This window comes from Phaseolus vulgaris, chromosome 2, assembly GCF_051622355.1.
Source record: "Phaseolus vulgaris cultivar YP4 chromosome 2, ASM5162235v1, whole genome shotgun sequence".
NCBI classification, from domain to species: domain Eukaryota; kingdom Viridiplantae; phylum Streptophyta; class Magnoliopsida; order Fabales; family Fabaceae; genus Phaseolus; species Phaseolus vulgaris.
In genome coordinates, this window is record NC_143499.1 from 15,097,792 (window position 1) to 15,108,325 (window position 10,534).

The following is a 10,534-nucleotide window of genomic DNA, read 5'->3' on the forward strand; positions in this document are numbered from 1 at the left end:
ATTTCACAATCCAAACAAAAAATTAAATTGCAAAATCTAAAAACAAAAACTTTAAATCAAAAGGACAAAGGGCAAAGTGAGAACTTTATATTTATGAAGGTATAAAATGAAAGTATGGGGTGAAAGAAGAAATTCCAGCCACACAATTAAGTCTCTATGCATGTTTCTTCCTGCACCTTTACATTTTTCTTCCTACACGCCATAAAAACATGAAAGGACTAAAATAACCCTGAAATTTGTTAAACAAACTCTAGCCCAAACGTTCCTCCTTATTCTCTCTAATTGTTTGTGTTTATATTGTGCGTTGTGAACCTTGTGATTTTGGTGTTTTTGTGTTGTCATTGTGATGCATTCTAGTTGCATTGCGCTACTTAGTGAGAGGTTTTGGAGTGGCATTACGTTGTTCATCGGAGAAGGCTTAATGGATGAAGGTTTTGGAGTCGCGCTATGTTGTTCGTAGGAGAAGGAAGATAAAATGTTTTTTTTTTTTACTTTCGAAATCTGTAATCCATAATTTTTGCAGAGAAATCAATTCCAGAGCTCAATTGGGGGAGTGCATGCATTATTTATATCTAACTGTTGAATCACCCATCCTTTTGAGACAGCTATGGTAAGCATAATTCTTATCGTAGTGGGCTTAATGACTGGACTGAAAGTCTCAAGGAAGTTTACTTTGGCAGTTTGGTGAAAGCCCTGTGCAACCAACCTTTCTTTGTGGTGTTGGATGCTTCCATTTGAGCTTAAAGACCCACTTGCTACCAACCACTGAATGCTTAGAGGATAGTGGCACTAGATGTCATGTTTTGTTTTGGAGAAGGGCTTGGTACTCAGCTTGCATCGCCTTCCTCCAATTATCATTTACTTAGAGTTGCTGCAACACTGTGAGGCTCTGTTGTGTCAAGACTATTAGTAGTCTCTGCAAAATCAGTAAATGGCAACTTTGGCTTGAAAATTCCACTCTTCCCTCTAGTCATCATAGAATGATAATTCTTTTTGAATTTCTCCACTGACTGGCAGCCTGATGGTGTCAATTTCGGTTGATGATTGATTGGACTTGACACTTTCAGAATTTGTTGCATCAATTGTTTTGTCTGATTCTCTTGGTGAATAAAGTGAGGCTTACATGATTTGATGATACTCTTGGAGAAGTTTGCTGATGATTCATACAAGGAGGGATTGACTATTGCTCATGTTATTTGGAAACCAAAAGGGTGATGAAGAAATAAAAACATGAGTTGACACAACTTTAGTATTTTTGGAAACCATTAGCAAATTGAATACATGCCTTGAAATGTAAATTTTCCCAGTAGAACTAAGACATTTATAAATGATGAGTTTTTTTCTGTGGAAAAATGCTAGGGCGATTCAAAACCAATAAGTCATGATAATTTCATATAAGAAAGTCAAGACACCACTTCCAACCCAAAACCTTAAGACAATGAGTATGTGAGTCTTCTTTCTTATATACTGCTCTTCAGATTCATTTACACTCGATGTGGGTCAAACTCAATTGTAATTCTAGCAATCACCCCTTCAAGTGCGAGTTTCTTCCACATTGGTACTTTCGCACAAGCAACCACTTGTACCATTTTTATCACAATGGGACACATTTACCTGAAATCCCTTGTCAAGAAGACTTTCAATACAAGAAATCCTAAAATGTCGGATTCAATTTGAGGGAGACCACTGACCATATTCTTTCGTTGCAAAGTGCTTAAGCCACCAAAACTCAAGTGGCCATAACAAAAAAGCCATAACCACGATGTATCTGTTACGTTGGCCGAGAAGCAGGAAGAACTCGAACTCTGCACCTGAAGTGGAAACATACGATTTGCTGTCATGCTAACTTGAGCAATTAAACCCAACCTTGAATCTTCAATTCGACATAATCCATTTTTAATGGATATCTCATAACCCTTTTCCTGTAGCTGACCAATACTAAGTAAATTGGTCTTTAAATATGGAACATAAAACACATTAGAAATTGTGTGAAAAGAGTTATCTTTGGCATGTAAAGTGACATTGCCTTTTCCCATGGCAGATACAATAGAGTTATCACCGAACTTGACGGTATTGCGGAAGCTTTCATCCAATTCAGAAAAGGCCTTCTTGTCTCCGCACATGTGGTTGCTACACCCGGTGTCCAAATACCACAGATTTTGAGTTTCTTCACTTGCATAACACACCATCAAGAGAGAAACTTCTTCTTCCTTCTCTGCAAAGTTAGATACTTCTGCACTCTGTCTATTTAAATTTGTTCGACAGTCTGATTGGTAATGACCATACCTATGGCAGCGATAACACTCAACATTTGATTTGTCTACTAACTTTGGTCTCTGAGTTGTTGAGTCATGTCCTCCACATCCACGTCCCCTTCCTCTTCCTTGAAATTGATTATCATTTTGCTGATGATACTGTTGATTACCTCGACTATAGCTTCCTCTCCCCCTACTCCGACCTCGGCCTCTACCTCGACCTCCATTTGTTTTAAACTGATTATCTGTGGTTGCTTTCAGCTCATGCTCTTCTTTATCTTGTTGGATGATTTTCTTCTCATGAACTAACAAAGAACTTTGCAATTCATCAATGGAGAGTTCATCAATATCCTTCGATTCTTCGATAGAGCAGACAACAAAATTAAATTTCGGTGTCATTGATCGAAGAATTTTCTCAACAATTGTGATATCCTGCATTTTCTCTCCATGGATCCTCATCTTGTTTGCAATTGCCATAGTTCTTGAAAAGAAATCTGCAACTGCTTCTCCTGACTTCATACGCAAATTCTCAAATTCAGTTCGGAGTCCTTGGAGTTGTACCCTTCTTGCCTTCACATTGCCTTGATACTTCTTCTTCATGGAGTCCCAAATTTGCTTGGAGGTTTCTTTGCAAAGAATAGTCTCCAAAATGGAACGATCGATTGATTGAAACAAATAATTTTTAGCCTTAAGATCTTTCAATTTTAAGGCTTCAAATTCTGTTTTCTGAGCTTTCGTAGTTCCTGTTGCTGGTTCTGCTACTCTAGATTCAACAACATTCCAATACTCCTTGGACCTCCAGAAGTTTTCCATGAGCATGCTCCAATGATCATAGTGACCATCGAAGCGCGGAATAGCTGGTTGTACGAAGTTGTCTGAGGAAGCCATTGAATGTTAGCTGCTGCTATTGTATGTAACTCAAGCTCTGATACCACTGTTAACTTCACTATTTTATTCATCAATCAATAGCCTTTTATATAGGCAATACATCAGTAGGATAACAAACAAATAAAAACAACCAGAAAAATAGGAAACAGATTTTTATTTCCTAAAAACTAGAATAACTGCATAACTGATGCCTAATATCTAACAGCTGCATAACTAATGCCTAATATCTAGCACAACATAACAGTAACATAAGACTTATTCAAAAATATCTCAACACTTCCTACACCTCTACATTTCTCTTCCTGCACCCCACAAAAAACATGAAAGGACAAAATAACCCTGAAATTTTGTAAACAAACTCTAGTCTAAACGTTCCTCCTTCTTCTCTCTAATGTTTGTGTTTATAGTGTGCATTGTGAACCTTGCGATTTTGGTGTCTTTGTGTTGTCATTGTGGTGCATTCTAGTTGCATTGCGCTACTTAGTGAGAGGTTTTGGAGTGGTGTTACGTTGTTCATCGGAGAAGGCTTAATGGACGAAGGTTTTAGAGTCGCGCTATGTTGTTCGTAGGAGAGGGAAGATAAAACGATTTTTTTTTACTTCCGAAATCTATAATCCAGAACTTTTGCAGAGAAATCAATTTCAGAGGCCAATTGGGGGAGTGCATGCATATTGTATTATGAAAAAACCCTTTTTGGAACACATTTTTTACATTCCAAACTTACCATTTTGGAAGTAAGAAATTGTGTTCTGTTGTTCTGAAATGACTTTTTTCTCTTCCAGATTTTCTATCCCCAAAATACGTTTGACTTCTGGAACACCCCATTCTAGAATGATTTATTTTTCTAGCTTATGGATTTTGATTGAAGAATTTATTTTTTTATCTTTTGAATTACTGATTCTGAAAGTCATTCCAAGAACACAATTTCAAGAAATTTACACGCCCTCATATTCATAAAAAATAGTTCAACACAACCATTTCTTATCTCCAACCACCAGTGAAGCCTTAAAAAACACGTCAACACCTTCACCGTAGTTCCATTAAGCTTAAAGTTTGCTGCACCAACCACAATGATCACACCTACAAACCAACCATTGCCATGGAAGCCATAAAAACTATGCTCTCAAATAAAATTATCAAGGATAATTTAGGTATTTTGAAAATTTATGGGATGTAGGAAGAAAATGAAAGGGTGTAGAAGAATTTGGAAACAAATAATTGAAAACGAATTGGGTATTTCTTCTTGCACCCCTACATTTTTCTTCCTGCACTCCTACATTCTATACATTACCCGAATTATTCTTGATAATTTTGGTTGATTTCGGAATAAAGGTTTCGTAAGTAAAAAGTATTTTCAGAATAGGAGTTCTGTAAGCAAAATGTGTTTATGGAATAGAAAATCTGAAAGACAAAAAGTCATTTTAAAATATCTTTTTCAGAACACATTTTTTTAATTTCTGAAATGGTAAATCTAGAATTCATGTATTCCAGAAAATATTTCCAAAAATATTTCGAAAACAGTAATTTAAAAGTCATTTGTAAAAGGGGTAAAATGGTCTTTTCCAAGAATGATAGGGTGCGGAAGTCATTTGTTGGGGTACAGGAAGAAACCGCCAAACAAATCTCCTGAAAAAAAGAGAAGAAACATAATACGAATGGTACCGACTACTGACAGAAAAAAGCTTTCAGTTTTTGGTTTTCTGTACTTGTAATGGTTGACTCTAATTTTAGGAGGTGAAAAGGTGCTAAATCTAACGTTGGACGAAATGTGGATACAAGGATTCAGATTTTGGATCAAAGGTTGCATTTTGTTAGCCTTAATATCTGCAATTTCCGCTCTGGAACCCGAACTGGGATCGACTCGCGTCGTCTTTCAGGTTTTTCTATTTGAATATTTTATGAAGCTTGATCCTTTTCTGTTTTCATTTGTAATTCTTGGATTTACAGTAAAAGCTTGAACTGAGTCTGACGCATGCTTAGTGCTTTCACTGCTGTAGAATTGCAGTCGTGTTCTCTATTAAAATCAGAAAAAAAGATCTTCAATCAGATAAAAAGATTTTTGAACAGTAGCGCAGATCTCTATAGTGCCACACACTGCACTGACATTTGATTCAGTTAAATAGAAGTCTATACAAACTACTCATTCGAAAATAAAGGGATTACATGATTACAGGATAGGAACCACGAACAAAAAAACACCTGACTTATTCTAACAAAATTATCGGAACTGATTTGTAACTAATCACACGTTCTAGCTGTTTTAACTATTAAGTAGTGGAGAAGCTCAGACTTTGGATACCCTTGTTGTGGATAGAGACAATCTAATTTATTTATGTTTTGCGTATTAGTCAAAACTGGAATTAAGTAGCATGTACAATGAAAAGTCCCATCTTGCTTGCAGTTAGGTAACTTGTTTCTGAATTTGATTTCAAATTTTTCCTTTTGTTTGTTACCTGTGGTGTGCACTTAGATTCTTGTGTTTTCTGATGCAGACAAAGTATGGGGATATTGAATTTGGTTTCTTTCCAACTGTTGCACCCAAAACTGTTGACCATATTTTTAAGCTCGTGAAACTTGGAGGCTATAACACTAACCATTTCTTTCGGGTATTGTTCTCTGGAAAGAAAACTAATGAGCATTGGGTTCTATGAAGTCGGTGGGTGTTTTATTGCTTTGTGAGTAAATGGTTTTGGATTCAATACCCAGGTGGATAAGGGATTTGTGGCCCAAGTAGCAGATGTTGCGAATGGAAGATCAGCTCCCATGAATGAGGATCAGAAAAGAGAGGCTGAAAAGACTGTTGTTGGTGAATTTAGTGACGTCAAACATGTTCGGGGTATTCTTTCCATGGGAAGGTTAGGTCTTTCTAGAAAGTAATTGCTGCTTGCATATGTCTGCTGAAGCTCTTGATTTCATGATCAGTGTAGATTTTCAGCAAACGGTTGTTCAATTTTGATATGGTGTTCTAGCTTTGCGTTACATTTCATCATATTACCTTGGTCTGCTCTAGCTGAGGTTTAATGATTGCTCGAGTTTCATAGTACAACTGTTGAGAAGAACAAGTACATACATAATGTTGGTAATTGAGTTTTTTGGGTGAAAGCTCACGAATGATTTTATATCTAGTAGTAATCTAGCATGTCCCCTCAAGCAAGATACCTTTGGATTTGTTGTGTGCACAATAGTAATACACAGGCCTTCCTACCTTGTGTTGGAAAGTTTCTAACTTGTATTTTTAGAAAAATGTGGGCAATAAGGATTGCATTGTGGACCACTTAGTCATAGAGGTTTTAGTTCCATGTCATGAACGAACTATTCCTAAATATTGTTATTGGCAAAAGCGCATAAATAATTTGATATCTAAAAGATGAAAACTAAAATGAATTGAAAACATAAGTTTTCATCAAGTTGATGAGAAAATATTATTGACTCATGAATTTGTTCTCACAGGTATGATGATCCAGACAGTGGTTCATCCTCATTTTCAATACTACTTGGAGAGTCTCCTCATCTTGATGGAAAGGTTTGGTAACTATAACTGCAATATAATATCGTTGCAAACCATTCACTCATATCTTGTGATGTTTACGATTGATATACTGATGTAAGCCCTTTTCAGTATGCAATATTTGGAAAAGTTACTAAAGGTGATGAAACATTGGCAAAGCTCGAGCAACTACCTACCCGTAAAGAGGGTATATTTGTAATGGTAAACTGGAAATCTTATCCATCTTGTGCATTGTTCCTTTTTCCCATAATAGAATGTTCAATCCTGTATTAAGTTATAACTCTTGGTTGTTGAGAGAAATGAGAATTATAAATCTTGGTCATGCAAACTTCCATTGACAGTCAAGATTTAATGATTACTTGAACATTTAAAAAAATTGTGCATTTATCTTTTAATCTTGATAATTTAAGTATGACCTAAATTTCTAATAGTTTGTCCATATTTATTGTGCTTATTTCTTACAATAACAGGAGTTCTTCTCGTTTGATATGTTGCCTTCAAAAAATTATATTCATGTGACAACACCTGTTTATGTTTAAGGGTGAAGTTAATAACTACAAGCTGGTATTTCTAATACTTTTTATGCTTATTACTGAATGTTGAAGTCTGCATTTAAATGTTTTGAAACTTAATTTTTTCTTAACTTTGCTGGGGTTGTTATCAGCATTAAACCGATCAATTGCCTATTTTGTACCTTCTTAGCTCTGCTGGCTTTCTAATAGTATATGCTTATCTTTCGTTTCATGTTGTTGGTGCAAACTTTAGTTACTCAACATGATTACTTCTTCCTTTGTACTTGGATAATTCTGTTTTTCTTTTTCCAGCCAATGGAACGCATCACCATCTTGTCATCATATTACTATGGTAAGAATCTTTCAATTTAATGTTTTTTGTTTCTTGTTGGTTAAAATTAGCAATTAGTAGTTTCACCTGATTTGGATTTTTTCCTTATTCCTTTGAATATTAGCCCTGTATATTTAGATTTTTGTCCCTCAGTGACCAATATGCAATTTGAAACTATAAGGACCAGATCTTTATGGAAATTAGGGACACATATTTAGGGGCTAAAACCTAATGACAGGAGCCAAAATCGAACAAATTGAAACAAAGATCTGATATCCAAAAGAATAAATTATAGGGACTGAAACATAAAATTGAGTAAGACTATAGGAATTAAATTTTGTGGTGGTAACTTTGCTTTTAATACCAAATGTTATATCGTGAATTACTAATACTGTAAAAAAATGCATTGGAAGATGCCCATATTTTTTGTGATGCATCTCTGGGTTCACCGACTGATAAAAACTAGTTATTTGACAAATACAAAAGCTGTACTTGCTCTACGATTAGAAGTGTTCTGGCAAAAGTCTCAGATGGCTCCCTCTAGTCGTGCCCCAAGCCCTCTTATTTTAGATCTGACAAGATGTTGTAAAGATTCTGGATCCTGGATGGCAGAAAAAGCCTAGTGTCTATGTTCCTAAACATTATTGAAATCGGTATGAGTACAAGATTCCTACCCTTGAAACCAACTCAAGCTCTTCCCTCCATAGTCACCTCAGAAACCCCCTTTGTTTGAAATGACCCTTCCACGTTATTGATCCATCCAAACTGAAAACAGAGGTATATAAATCCTCATCCATCTGTCCTCATTGAAGGTGATAACACTTTTACTCCTTTTGGTTCGAGGGATAATAAGATAAAAATACATTTGATAGCCCAAGGAAACTGATCCAAAGACAAGACCTTGGAACTTGACATAATAAGATAAGGGAAGAATGATAATGTGTTGAAAAAAACTAACACCATTATATATGTGACCTTCAAGACAACACCCCAATAAGCTTATGGAACTGATACTTATAAGACCAGGCACTTGGATGACCGCAATTCTTTGGGGATCTGGAAGAGATGAGGAGATGCTCCTCTTGGTGTAGTCAGTCGCCAACGTAGCAAGACAACAACAAAACAGTGGTAGCAGAAATTGAGCCCTTGGGATCAGGAGCTTTGATTCCAACTGTTAAAAAAAAAAACTGAATACATTCCTCTCTTCTAGGCTAAAACACTAAACCTGTTAAAGGAAATAGGGAAACTAACATAAAAAGAGAAGTACGAAGAAATTAAATCTATCCGATTCCTAATAATATCAAAGACTCATTTTTATTTTCAATTATTTTCCCTTTGTTTTCCAATAAAATTGCATTCCATGTAATCTTTCTTACTCTCATTCAAGTAAAACTTTTTTTTATCCAAAGTCTGACTCCAAAGCTCAAGTTTAGAGGCAATGACTTCCCTTTGTTCCTCAATAAAAATATGCAGTTTGCAAAATAATGCAGTTTGGATAATTTTATGTGTGTCCCTGGAAAGCTCATCCAAAGTTAAATTAGAATAGACTCATGGATAAACCCTGATGTAATCATATCCTTATAGAAAGTCCAGTCTCGTTTGCTTGATTTCCCATGCTAGTTAGTAACCTGATCAGGATTACTATTAGGATACATTGCAGATTTTGGATGGAAAAGCAATTCCAAGTTCTATCTAGTACTCAGTCTGTTCGTCTCTTAGCTTTTCTTAATATTGGTGTTGGATTCTCTTCTCTTTCCCACTAAATCTTGCTGCCTGTACTTTCTATAAGACAAAGACACAGAAAATTGTCAGCAAGACAGATCAATTTTGAAGCTTAAACTAGCTGCCTCAGCTGTCGAAGTTGAACGACAGGTAATAAGAAACGTTATCAGAATCAAGACCATAATGTTTGTTCCACTTGTTAACATAGCTTTCATGCGTCATTTTTGCAGAGGATGAAGTGCTTCCCCTGATAGATGCAAGTTTGCTATTAAATTGGAATGAACATTACACTGCTGCATTCTCATTTTTTATAATGTCCAAGTAGTGTATCCAGATACTTTTTTTTTATGTATGAGAAACTGTTCCAAGTATGCACAGGCATGAATTCAGAGTGTCAGGCTCAAGAGTTTGATTGTATACCCCAATCCAAATGCCATTTCCTGAACACTCAAAATTTCACCTTTGAAAAAATTGTCCTGGGGCCTTAAGATTTGGGATATAATTAAAATAAACAGGCTTGAGGGTCTGTTTGATTAGGTTTTAATATAATTAGTTTTGTACTGTTGAATATGATTATGAAACTGGTGAAGTTAGTCAATTCAAAGCTACAATTTTCTTATTGATCCTAATCTAATGCCCATGCAATTTTCTTATTTCATTTATATTTATTAGGATTTTCATTTAAATTTGCATTTTAGGTGAAGTGTATTTAGGTCATCCCTGTTTTCATACACGTTCAGATATCAGAAGATTCTAATCAAACACTGATACGTTTGAATATGTTTACTATCTGCATTTGCATCGTGTCAATAACTAACAGAAACAGATGTAATGTAACGGTTTTAAAATCAAAGCAAATAGTTACGCATAACAATTTTTAAATGAATAATACAGATATGATACCTTTAAAATGCTACAGATTACAATAAAATCAGAAAAGATGCTTCCGATTTTGAAAAATATATTTTCTGATGTTTCTAGATTGGGAGAATATAATATATGGGACAAATATGTTGGGATAGGATAACCACAGATATGTTGTATACATAAAATGTCACTTTTAATTTTTTATAAAGAGTAGAATAAATGAAAATTATTTAGAATAATTCAGCCATCAAAACTATTTAAAGTAATGTCCATAACCAATTTTTTATCTGAAAATTATTTGAAGTAGTGCAATGTGGAAAACTATTTGACCGGAGCAGTGCTTGTATTCAATATATTTTTTTTCTTGAGTGAAAAATTATTTTTCGTTCCTTTATATACTATTTTTTCATACCATATTTTTTATATTATTTGTTTTATCTATAATATTTTA

At 35.0% G+C, this 10,534-nt stretch overlaps 2 protein-coding genes across 4 annotated transcripts; one reads left to right on the forward strand and one right to left on the reverse strand.

Annotated features, from left to right (window-relative positions):
• Positions 1-1,610: 1,610 nt before the first annotated feature.
• On the reverse strand, positions 1,611-3,143 carry LOC150029018 (uncharacterized). Its single transcript, XM_090297892.1, has 2 exons — positions 2,363-3,143; positions 1,611-2,323 (listed from the first exon to the last, which is right to left on the reverse strand). The coding sequence occupies exons 1-2, from the start codon at positions 3,141-3,143 to the stop codon at positions 1,611-1,613; spliced, it is 1,494 nt and encodes a 497-aa protein (XP_090154018.1).
• A 1,646-nt stretch (positions 3,144-4,789) lies between these two features.
• Positions 4,790-9,837, forward strand: LOC137810775 (Cyclophilin-like peptidyl-prolyl cis-trans isomerase family protein). Of its 3 annotated transcripts, none has more exons than XR_011080968.2 (8): positions 4,790-5,020; positions 5,636-5,749; positions 5,850-5,998; positions 6,594-6,666; positions 6,763-6,852; positions 7,476-7,515; positions 9,155-9,366; positions 9,447-9,837. XR_011080968.2 is itself a non-coding variant. In XM_068612199.2 (8 exons), the coding sequence occupies exons 1-8, from the start codon at positions 4,910-4,912 to the stop codon at positions 9,465-9,467; spliced, it is 681 nt and encodes a 226-aa protein (XP_068468300.1). In that variant the 5' UTR covers positions 4,790-4,909; the 3' UTR covers positions 9,468-9,837. The 3 variants fall into 3 exon arrangements, 1 of the variants encoding a protein (XP_068468300.1); XR_016518466.1 differs by having other exon boundaries at positions 9,143-9,366; positions 9,447-9,601; XM_068612199.2 differs by having other exon boundaries at positions 9,284-9,366.
• The last annotated feature ends 697 nt before the right edge of the window (positions 9,838-10,534 follow it).